A 12364-nucleotide genomic window follows, 5' to 3' on the forward strand; every position below is an offset into this window, starting at 1 on the left:
ATCCCTGTTTAATAATTCGAAATATTCATTATGAAACATGTTGTAAATTCATGTATTTCTAGACTGCTGTTGTATTAGAAATTAACGATTGAAGTATTTTTTTCTATTCTGTGCTCAGGTCCAATCTTTAGGTACTTTACTTCATTTTAATGCTACTTTCTATTTCTGATTTACTTCATTAATTACTTTCTGGTGTTTCAGAAATAGATCATTTCTGATGTGTCTGTGGTTTTTAATTTGAAAATCAGGCTCCTGACAGCTACTGTTTTTCTTTCTTTTTTAAAAGGATAATTTAAAATAAGTCGTATGCCTCATAAAATAAGTCGTATGCCTCATAAAAGATAATTTGATTTAATTTCAAACTATTTAAACCAATTTTAAGAAAAAAGTGACATTAGTACATGAGCAACAACCATGTGTTCGTGTAATAATGGTTTGTCACTGACAGAGGTCACTGTTCTGCAAAATGAATACTTTCACTTTCCAATCATTAGCTTTTTTTGTATTCTTTGCTTGTTTACTTGAGTTGAACAAAGGACCTTTACTTTTTAATTTTTTAAAAACAGGAATATTAAGGAATTACGACTAATTGACACCTGATATAGTGAAGTTTAGTTTAACAAATTAAGATTAAAAACATGAAAAACTATGGACAAATATTGAATCACAATGGAAATATCAGTGTAGTTTAACTTCTATCAAGCTGTTGCAAAATAAGAAACTATTGATTAAATAACTCACTACTCCCCAACACTGCTAGTTTGTACAGTAGTGTATACGTTTCGGGTGAGGGGGTGAAATTACTACTCAGTTTACAGCCTTTGGAGGTGTGATTAAATCTTTTTTGACAAGTGTTTTCAGTCTAGAGGACACCTCTGAGATGGGACACCTCTGAGATGGGACACCTCTGAGATGGGACAGAGTCCTCACATGTCAACAAGTGAAGCAACAACATCAGCACGCCTCTACCGCTGAGCTGCATTTAGGAGCGACTCGTAAACCATAACTTTTAAACGCGCTGGGCCAGTGTTTATCTGTTTTTAATAAAATATCATATGCGCACGTCAACAGCGGTGTTTTAGGTCTGTGAGTGTCTGTTTAACAAAATAACAAACATGCGCACAACACGTGTTTAATGTGAAACAAAGGTGCGTTGTACGTTGGACGTATTTGTGACAGGGCGTGAAGGCGTCGCAGGTCTGGAGTTCCCATGATGCATCGGGGTTGAGCTGAACAGTGACAGCGTCTCACCTTTAGAGAAAACAAAACATTGTTAGCGCTTATTTCTCCGTGTTTTTTACACGTTCAACGAGTAACGATGGAGAGTGACTGCACGGATTAGCTCTGCTTTTAATATACATGTTTATGAGTTGACAGTCATTTACGGAGGACACGCGTTCGGACCGTGATGGCAAGTTAGCAGACCTGTTTCGGTAAGGAAGCTAGCGGTTAGCTAGCTATGTTATTGCTAGTTAACGTTCGTTGCTAAGACCGCTTTCAACCTGGATGTCAGCATCGTGTTTTAATACCACAATCTTGTCATAAGTCGTATTTTACAAAGTTTACACAGTTTTACAGGTTGTCGGGTAAGATATAAGGTCGTTTTTACTCTACAGTTAATCCTGAGTGCCTGCTATCTCGCCGAAATCAGAGGCTAGCTAACATTTAAATCGGAGACTTGCTGTCAGCTACAGGAGGACTGGGAAGTGATTTAACTTAGTCTAACATTAGGTTTTAAATGTTAAAACATCAATTTGATGTTTGCAGTGGTTACTACACTTAGCACACTATCTACCTACTGCTTGTTAACATGAAACTACAGGCTTCGTCATTTTATCTAACGTTATTTTAGGTTGTAAAGTTCAGATAAGGTCTGACTTTGACTGTGAACTCTAATTTTAAATACCTGTATAACCAAATACACAGCAGAAATGTTGTCAGTAAGCTGCATTAAAGTTTTTTTTTATCAGACCACATCCTGGATATAAAATATAAAGTTAATATATAAAGTTTTTAGTCACCGCTGCGCCTATGATTCACCTTGACTACTGGTTAATATTTAAATTTAATAGGCTGTAATTACATTACAATCGCACTTTTAGTTATCTGACAACAAAAAATGAAAAATATGTAAATGAGAGCAGCTATATGGTGAATTCGGCTGTATTAAACACGGTATAGGTGTTAACAGAGAAGTGTAACACACTGCTTGTAAAGTGTGACCTTATCATTGTTCAGTCTATCCCCCCATATTGAAATTATGTTTCAGTCTGCTGGGTTACAAGTCTTAATGTAGACTTAAGCCTAGTGCAAGATCTTTCTTATCTGACTGAGTTAATGGCAGGTAATCAGAGTAGCCTGTAGTGGATCATGATTTGTTCTTTGAGTACTATTTTATTTGATTAATTGAGGAAGCTGGTTCTAGCAGTTGTGGCTACTTCCGTGCAGACACAACTTGAATCATTGTCTCACATGACAAAGTGGTTACTCAGTGAAACCATGAATTTGCAGATATGTCACAGAGTACAGTCTTGTGATATAAAATGTAGTGATAGCTAGGTGGGAAATATGGTGCAACATAGAGGAAGAAGAAGCATTTTCCGATCACATGCTTTGCATGTCTGAGTTCACAAGCTTGCATGACTTGTTTATCCATCTTAAATGTCAGATGTTATTTAACTGACAAGCAGAGGTTAGTAGACACTTAATGGTCTGTAAACCTGTTGCATGTTGCATATGTTAAGGGAATAGTTTGTTTTTGTGTTTCAGTGTATCATGTGGGAGTAAACCTTCCCAGGAGGTGCCATGCTAGCCACACAGATGCCAGATACGCCACACGAGGCTATGGATGTCAAACAGGTAAAGCCACTGTCTGTTTCTAATGTGCAAAGATGTTGTTAAATCACACACTTATCCTCTGCGTCAGCTTTTCCTTTTTATTATTTCTGCTGTAACTCGGGTGAGAGTGTCAGATCCTGACTTTGTTGGTTTTGTGGGTGTGTAACCGTGATAGTTGTGTTGTGAAAGTAGTACTGGTTTATTGTTGTGATTGTACTTAGCATTATACTACTGATTTTGGTGACCCAATCACATGCCTGATTATCTTATTTACCATACAATGAGCAGACAGACAATCTAATGCTTTTAGAGGGATACAGAATCAAATGGAAAACAGTAGCAGATCAGCTAATCTATGCAAAGTGGGGACAGAACATCAGAGAATGAATTCAGACCATGATTAGTTCATTTCTGACTGTGTCAATCTGTTGTATTTAGGGCTGCAACTAACATTTAATTTCATTATTTGTCATCAACAACAAAGAAAAATATCAGGTCCGAAATATATGTCAGTGATTATTCAATTATAAGAAAATCTGTTGCATCAATTTTGCATGAATCAACTAAGCAAATCCTTATGAATCTAGATGTGTTAAACAGCATAGATACTGTTGTTGTTGTTGTTGCTGATGTGCTGAATTAAGTCAGTAAAGAAGACTTGCTTTTATTGCTGGGGAGCCAAACTAAGCACAGTGAAACAAAAGTTCTTCACTGCTCTGTGTTAATAAAAGCCAGACGAGCACTTCCCAACATTTTTGCTGTAACTGGAGAATCATTTCCTGCAACCTGTGGCAGATTGTTGGCTTGCTTGTTTTACATTTTTATGTGTCAGCTGACAGTAGTTGTCATATGACTATAGGTTACCTATAGGCAGTGTTTCATAATGGCATGGGACCTGACCTTGTTCCATCTATTCTTCATCATTGCAGTGTATTTTAGAATGCAGAAAATGTCTGGGTTTGTAATCCTTACTGCTCATAAACGCGTTTTATAAATAGTGAAGTTACTGTCAGCTTGCCAACCGCTTTCTCATCAGGAACTGCACCTTAATTGCAGTCATTCTAAAACCATGAGGAAGCTGATAATCTTTCTCTCTACCACATATTATCATATAGATCAAAGAGAAGTTTGCACAGTCACTCAAGGCCTTGCAGAAGCGATACGTAACGTCAGATGAAGTGGTAACCAGTGAAGATGGGGATGCTAACCTGCTCTGCTGCGCCCTGGAAGCCGTCTTCATCCATGGTATTAAGAGCAAGTATATCCGCTCAGAGGCTGGGGGCAGGACCAGGAAAGGAGATCGGGGACCTCTTCCTCAGCCTTTCTTCTGGAGCCTCCTCAAGAGTGTCACCCACCGGTAGGTCCAGACAAGGGCACATAGAACAAAATAGATTTATGTACCGGATAAATTACAAGTAAAATGAATGATTAACTGTTCCACACCATACTTAAATCCCCAGTGACGTGATCACAGAGCTGGAGAAGATCAGCTTTGTGGGCACAGATGTGGGTCGCTGCAGAGCATGGCTGCGGCTGGCTCTTAACCACGGCCTGCTGGAGTGCTACCTTGCCTCCCTGTTTCGAGAGGACTCCAAGCTGCGGGCTCACTATCAGCCCAGTGCTTTGCTCCTGAACACTGAGGAGCGAGAAGTTCTGCTCAGCTACCTCCAGGGTCTGGCTTCTCTTACTTTCAATCTGTCGTACAAGTCAGCTGTCCTCAACGAATGGACCACCACGCCTTTGGCTCTTGCTGGACTCTGCCCTTTCTCCCAGGCGGAAACGTTCGACATTCACCTCAATGGTGGAGACCATCCCAAGTCTGTATGTAAGGATCTGTGGGACACAGTGTCCCAGTCATCTGGCTCATCAGATGCACAAGATGTGCAGAGAGGCTGCCCAGTTATGTTGGCGGAGAGGGTATCAGGTTGTTTACATGGGAGCAGAACTGCACTCAACTCATCTAATTTAAGCCTGGACACCACAGGCTCCTCTCAGCTCTCCTCCAGCTTGAGCTCTGATAGCCTCCTGCAGGGTCAGGACCCCCGCAGCCCAGCAGGAGAGCAGTGGTCCTCATGTGACCTGGACGTGCCCATTAATGTCACCATAAGCACCAAGAGGCCACAGAAAGAGTAAGTGTAACTGCTGGTTATGTTAGCAAATACAAAAAGTCTTACTGTGGACAAACTCCAAAACCAGTTTTTATTTGCTCAGACTAATAAATGTTTTATTAGCATGAATAATAATATGACAATAAACCACTATGTTGCTCGGGGTGTTCCATGTTTCTTCATCAATGTACTGTAGTTCACTGAGAGTTAATCCCAACTCTGCCCTGCTGCTATAATTACTCACTAGAACACCAAATGTGGATTAATCTGCAGCTGAAAATGGTCCTTGACAAATATACCTAGTATTTTTTTTTTACACTGGTTTTAATCATAGAAATACCAGTATTTCTAAGTTCACAGTAACATGTTCAGTATGCCATGACTTTTCCTTGTCGCTTCAGTTTACTGACAGAGTTTCAAGAGAGTGCCAACTGCAGTCAGGACTCCATGCGAGAAGACTCCTTTGTCTCCAGCATGGGCCCCGATCAGTTCTCTGAGACGGCTATTTTCAGTGGGTCTGACAGCGAGACCCAGGATCCAGCTATACCATCGCGAGAACTCGAGGACCAACTGCCAATCTCTCCACTGTCCGATTCAGATCCACCACTAACATCCCTTGAGCTGCTTTCATCTGATGAGAACCAGATTATGGAAGTGCGTGAGGCTGTTCCTAATGAGCTACACTCAGACACAGACATGCTGTCCACAGCCAGTAACGCTGTGGAGCCTGAGGGGTCTGTGGAGGAAGTACATACCACTGGTGTTCAGGAGGGTAGTGAGCCTGTCCAAGAAAAGAAAGACACAGAGACCTCGGAGAAGAGCAACTTGGAGCCATCAGTACCTCAAGCCCCACATCGCTCTAACAGCGTCCTGAGCAGGGCAGACTCTTTACCAGTAAGTATAAAATAACCTTTAGGTGAAAATGACCAATGTCACAGACTCACAAGCCTTCTGAGATAATCACAGTCCCATAATAATTTAATCTCAAATTAAAGGTTTTACTCACTTTACCCACATAGTCCAATGAATGGTTTAATGCTTTGATTGTCTCACCAAGTGGACATGAATAATCCTCCGTTTACACAGTAGAAGTATATAGTATCTTACAAAAGGAAAACAAAACATTACAAATGTATTTAGAGAGTAGATAATCCAAGTAAATCAGAAAGTCTAGATTACAGTATTAGTATTAAGACAAAAGAAAAAAATCTCATAATCAGGGTTAATTAGTCATGATAGTCTGACTATACTAAAAATCTTTCCTGCTGCAATAAAGGAGGTACTCACAATACTATTGCCGATGAGATTAAGAAATAAAACTGCCACTGTGGCAGGATATTGTGACTACAAAGAGGGTTAGCTTCCTGTATGGTAAATGGTCCACTGTAGATGGTAAAAACCCAGTTCTGTTGTTACTGTACACATGATTTCCAAGCAGGAACGGCTCTAGGATGTTTCACAGTATTTCACAGGTAGATGACTTACTGTGGCAATTTAAATGAGACATGTTCGTGACAAATTTGTGCTTGAATTTACATGACTCCTAACAGGAACCCATTGTTTTATGTTTGATGATTAGACTCTGTTCTGTCTTTAGGCTCATAGATGAGTATATTTGACCTAAAAGCCAGTTGTCTTGCAATAGTAAGGTATTTTATTTCCTTATGTTGTATTAAGCAGCCTTATATCAATTTTCCGCAGCATTCCCATTCCTGGATCTCTGACGATGACATCTACAAACCTTATTTGGAGGAGGTGTCGGACCACGATGAGCTGTCTCCTTCTGCTCCCTTTCCAGAGGACACGGGTCCTCAGTCTCCTCCTAGTGTTGTCCATCGCAGGCAAATAGGTATTCCACAGTTTTGTCATGTTTTTAGCATTTAAAGATGTCAGCTTGAACTTTTGGAGGTTGTGGTGGACATATTGTGATTGAATAAAATAACAGCAGATCAAACACGAATGAAAATAATTGTTAGTTGCAGTGCTATGATTGATCAGTAGTCGGGCTGCACACAGATTTTGATCTGATCCTCTTTTCTTAGCCTGCTCCGGAGCTTTGTGTTGCTGGAAAACCTAAAGATAACTCACTAATCTCCTTTCATGGTATAATGGAAAAACACATGTTGCTCCATAAACTGAAGTGTAGCCAGATTTTACTGGAATGCATCATAGTTCGTGCAGCTGAATGAGTTATAGCTTATTAAGAGGTGGAAATAAAGTGAAAGGAAGTCTCATGCTGCAGATTTGGGAAGTGGTCAGCCACAACGAGAAGCATTTTGTGATAGTGCATTCTTGCAGGGAAGTGTATAAACTATACAGCTTTAATTGCCACATTATAATCTCAGATTTTAGAAATTAATCACTTCACTTTATTATATAAAGTCAACCTTTCATTTATTTGTCTGTTGCTTTTCTTTATCTACTGTAAAAACATCTTAATTCATGGCTCCAGTTCTTCTCAGTTCCTCAAAAGGCTGCTCTTCTGTTAAAGAGAGAACCAAAACTCGGTGATAGTGTGGATTCTGTGCTCAGCACTGATATAAATAGTCACATAAAGTAAATTATAGATTCTAAAGTAGATTTCAGTACATGTGCTTCTTAAAATTAAGATGATCGTATCTTTTTGCTGTTGGTTCCTGTGACTGTATCTATAGATTATCATGTTTGGGCTGTGACTTGAAGATCATATGAAGTAAGTTATACTTCTCTTCTCTTACTTTCCGTTATCTGTGTTCGTTTTTCTGTCTCTCAGGGCTGTCCAACCCTTTTCGCGGCTTGCTGAAACTCGGCCATCTTGAACGGCGTGGTGCGATGGGAATATGGCGTGACTACTACTGCGAGCTGTCACCCTTCGAGTTCCGACTGTATCAAAATGCAGAGGAGCGCATATGTTGCGACAACTGCTCCCTGGTGCGATGTGAAGAGGCTTGCATCACCTCACCCGAAGGCCGCTTCGAGTTGGCCTTTCCAGGGAAGCGACTATACCTTCGAGCAGCCAATTGCGATGAAGCTGAGGACTGGGTGGACCGGATAATAGAGGCCGTCAACAAATGTCGGCCAGCCTCTCGTGTTGATGAGGTGTGGGAAGTTTTGCGGCCTTCCAGCGACAATGGTGTGGATGAACGCACATTTCCATCCCCATCCTCTGCTCCCTGCAGCCCTGAGCGAAGCTCAGCATCCATCAACACAGGGGTGTGTGTAGGGCAGGAAGCACCTCTTCAGCAGGAATTCGACTGGACTCGAACAGCTGAATTGGAAATAGACGCCCTCAAAGAAGCTGTTTTGTATTATTCCACAGATTCTGAGGCCCGTACTTGGGCACCTTTGGTGTTCTCCCTATCATTGGAGGCCTTAAAGGGCTTCCAAGTACAGGAGGGGAGAAAGTTGCTACGGCTAACTCACTCCATTGAGGAAATCCGGGATGTGGTTCCTGATGTCTCTCTGGGAGGACCAGATTTTTTCAAACTCCTGACCGTCAGGGAGACTATTAGACTCAGGGCAGAGAATCCAGAGGAAGCTCGGTCTTGGAGGAATTTGATCCGTGGAGCTCTGGACTCTTACCTGGAGAGTGGGGATGATGGGGTAGTTCATGAGGAGCCAGCTTTAGTGCGTCTGGGAGTGACGGGAAATCTCCACAGACTGGTGCAGTACAGCCTAAAAGAAGATGGGGCGCTTCTTGTTCATCTATGCACGGTGCCCTCAGAGAAAGGGCTGGACACTCAGAACTTCAAATGTGCAGGTACTATTGAGTTGTGAAGTTCATTCCAAATTATTTTGTTGAGACGATTGTAGATCTTAAAATTAATTAGCCCTTTATCCTATATTCCTCCTTATATCTGGCTGTGTGAAGGAGGTTGTTCAGAGTGATGAAACACAGCTTCAAGCGAAAGTCTTTGTGACTTGTGAATCAGAAGCTGAGATTTGTTTACTGCATATCACATTCAGGGTGTCCTCAGCCTATTGGTCCATCCCTGGGCAGGGCCAGGTTATGTGAGTTCTCAGGCCAGTACTACTGCGACTCCTGCCACAACGGTGACACCACCATCATCCCGTCACGCATGGTGCACAACTGGGATCTCACACAACGAGAGGTGGGTGCAGGTTCACTTTCTAATGACCGACTCCTGTTACCACATATTGTGGTCAAACTCAGAGATAGCAAAAGACTTGTATTGCTTGTCTGATCATTTAAAGGGGAACTGTTTTGATTCTACATGTCAGAGTCTGTTTGCAGGTCATGGGAAGTACTACTGCATATGTGAAATCATACACATTCACTCAAAACTAAACCAGTGAGTGTGACCTGCATATACAAATGTGTTCAGGTATCTAAAAAGGCCCTGCAGCTGCTAGCTCGGGTAGAGCACGAGCCTCTGCTCAACCTGGAACAGTTAAACCCTGAGTTAGTGAAGCACGCTGAATCCATGTCTCAGTCTGACAGCCTGCGTCAGAGGCTGCGTCTGCTGGGCGACTACCTGCTCACCTGTCGCAGCGGTGCCTACAAGAAACTCCAGGCCAGGTGGGTGTATGAATGTGTGTGTCACGTTTGTTTTGAAACTACAAAAAGGCCACAGAATGTATTATAAAGTTTAATATTGTGAATAAATCTTAAATATCATAGATCAAATATTTTGCTCAAATAATGAAATGGCCTGAGTGACTGTAAAACAGGTGCTAAATTGCATTCTATTAGACATTAGAATGTTTTTTTTAGTAATCTTACATTTAAAGTCACATTTCAACATTTTATCATGCTTTTCAATTCTCTCTCCAGAATGCAGCACAGAACATACCTGTTGGAGTCAAGCCATCTGTACAGTGTCAGGGACCTACGCCAGGTAACCTGCTGACTCGATTATGTTGTTACTTCCTCAACTCTCTGCAGCCTCTTCACATCTTAATACAATCAAGTTGTGTGTTGGGTTGGTAGGTGTCATTAGGTATTGTCAGCTAATCTGATTTCCTGACTCTTGACTCTCAACTACCTGACCTCCTAGTCAGTAACTGACCAAGCATCTAAAATTAAGCTAACTGATCCCTTCAGATCAGATGAGGCTATAAATCGGGACAGGCTGTAAAAAGATGTTCCAGCACTGAGTCTTCACTCTCTGAACTTTCATTATGTTATGCCAGTAAAAGGGAACTGGAAGTCAAGCCAAGATCTGAATCCACTCCACTTATCAGTAACTTAATGTCACGCGGCTAAGAGCATGAAACTGAAATTAGTTTGGCTTCTCAGAAATCACTATCTGAAAAATGTGTCACAACTTGAAGGAAGAATGTGTAAAAACCCTAAATCATAAATGAAAAGTACCATTTGATGAAGGATCCATTTGTTTCTTTCAGCTGAAACATTGACCATGTGTGTTTTGTTTTTGCAGATAGCAAACGGCGACTACACAATCTACCTGATCACACTGTTGAACTATGCCTGCAACCACGTGTTTCACTGTGACCTGTGCATGCAACGTGGGTTCATTTGCCAGATATGCCACGCTAATGACACCATCTTCCCCTTCCAGTTTGACACCACCGCCAGGTATATTACTCTTGGTTTAAACATGTAGCCAAACTGTTTGTCCTCGTCAACTTCATTCGTTTTTCTACTGACATCTGAAAATGATAAAAACTTGTTTGCTATTTGACAGTGTTTTAAGCTTTTTTTTTTCTGATCCAGATGTACAGATTGTAAAGCTGTGTTTCACCGGGCTTGCAAGGCAAGTGGAACCCCATGTCCTCGCTGCCAGCGAATGAGGAAATACCAGGAGAGGGATCTGCAGGACTGAGCTCAGCCAGCAGGACGGTCGGAGCTCTGTGGTCTGACTCGCGTGCCATCCTTTTTTTTCAGGAAGCCAGAAGCCTGCTAAAGGAAAAGAGAAATAACAAAATCAATAGTTAGCTTTTAAATGAAGTAACCTCAAGTGCAATTACGAGTGCAAGTGGCCTGCTCCACCCTACAGCCTGCATAAGATGGTGTTAGACTCACAGCGCTACAGTAGCTAAACTCCCTTGCGCTCATTTAGAGGCACACTAATTTACAGTGTGCTGATGCTGACATAAAGCAGCCAAATGTTACTGACCAGTGACTGTAATACCTCTCTGAATTCTGATTCAGCCACAGCATCAAAAGAAGGAAAGGACAATGGTTTAAGGCTGCTGCCAAGAATCATATCCAGCACATTTTTCCCCCATTGTGGGTTTTTACTTAGTTTGTCTTATGGCATCAAGAACACAATGTTCTTCACCATCATGTTTACCAGAAACTCTTTTGTCTGATGCACAAAGAAAGTCTCATATTGAAAGAACACAGCAGTGAGGTCGGGTACTGTACATGCTAAATAACAAAAGCAGCGCTTGATATGTTCTAATGAAACGATTGTAATCGTGCCTTCTTTTTAATTTAAGCTTTACACTATTCTCCTCTTGGTGTGTCACTAATGAAGGGCCAAAAAGCATTACACAGGCTGTTTTTCATTATCATAACCATATGATGACATTAATGTACATTGCTGCATCAGGTACTGGTTCTGGGTAAAAGAAAAAGTCACTAAGATGACTTTGTGGAATGTTTCTCAGTATATTAAGTTTATTTAAAACTTGCAGCCATTGAAGTGTGTGATTAAATATGTAGCTTGCACTCCAAAATGTTCACATGGGAGAGTTAAAAACAACACGTTTGTTACGCTGCTCGTGTGATGAAGCACATGGAGATAATTCACAAGGTTGTTGAACTGAATAAGTCATAAAGATGTAGCGTTAAACATTTTCATAACCACTTGATAAAATGATGATTTGGTGGAGGGAGATTGTTGGATTTCACAGCGATTCATAAGTCAAAACATATTTTGCATATTTGCACTTAGCTGTGACTGTTAAATGGATAATTCATATCCTTCAGCACATGAAATCACTCCCAACAGACATTTTCCCCTCACTTTACTCTATTTACTCAACAAATGATTGAATGATTTGCTAAATTAACATTGCACAGAAGTTGCCAAGAACAAAAATCAATGAAACTTTATGCATCAAGTCAGTCTTGATATATACATAACATATCACTGTACCAGGATACTGCAGTACTGTTATTTCTGTTTTGTATTTTTTATTCTCATCTCATTTATCACATATAAATGATCATTAGAAAATAAACATTGGTGTGGTTCAGTCTTTTCTCTTCTGTTTGAGGCTCTTTTCATTAAAAGAAACTGTTTTAACTGTATTATCGACAAAAGCTCTGAATTTTTGGAGCAGTAAGCTGTTAGCACGCTAGTTAGCTTAGACAATTCATTCTGATACCATGTTCCTTTATTTAATAAAACTAGTCAAGGTTGTGGTAGATTTATCATACCAGAGCGATGATTAGTGGCTAGACTAGTGGAACCTGTTGTTAAATCAGTGGTGGAATGTAAACGAGT

General features: G+C 40.8%; 1 protein-coding gene across 1 annotated transcript; it reads left to right on the forward strand.

The window, feature by feature from the left end:
• The first annotated feature begins 1133 nt into the window (after positions 1-1133).
• plekhm1 (pleckstrin homology domain containing, family M (with RUN domain) member 1) lies at positions 1134-12113 on the forward strand. Its single transcript, XM_026351334.1, has 12 exons — positions 1134-1433; positions 2770-2859; positions 3954-4195; positions 4299-4967; positions 5348-5840; positions 6648-6795; positions 7699-8685; positions 8892-9037; positions 9272-9465; positions 9721-9784; positions 10328-10485; positions 10624-12113. The coding sequence occupies exons 2-12, from the start codon at positions 2806-2808 to the stop codon at positions 10730-10732; spliced, it is 3264 nt and encodes a 1087-aa protein (XP_026207119.1). The 5' UTR covers positions 1134-1433; positions 2770-2805; the 3' UTR covers positions 10733-12113.
• Positions 12114-12364: the final 251 nt, after the last annotated feature.

This window comes from Anabas testudineus, chromosome 19 (genome assembly GCF_900324465.2).
Source record: "Anabas testudineus chromosome 19, fAnaTes1.2, whole genome shotgun sequence".
Lineage (NCBI taxonomy): Eukaryota > Metazoa > Chordata > Actinopteri > Anabantiformes > Anabantidae > Anabas > Anabas testudineus.

Coding starts and splice junctions, on each gene's coding strand:
- plekhm1 (XM_026351334.1), top strand. CDS start 2,806: ATGCTAGCCACACAGATGCCAGATACGCCACACGAGGCTATGGATGTC. Junction 4,196..4,298: donor CTCAAGAGTGTCACCCACCG/GTAGGTCCAGAC, acceptor TTAAATCCCCAG/TGACGTGATCACAGAGCTGG. Junction 9,466..9,720: donor TACAAGAAACTCCAGGCCAG/GTGGGTGTATGA, acceptor TTCTCTCTCCAG/AATGCAGCACAGAACATACC.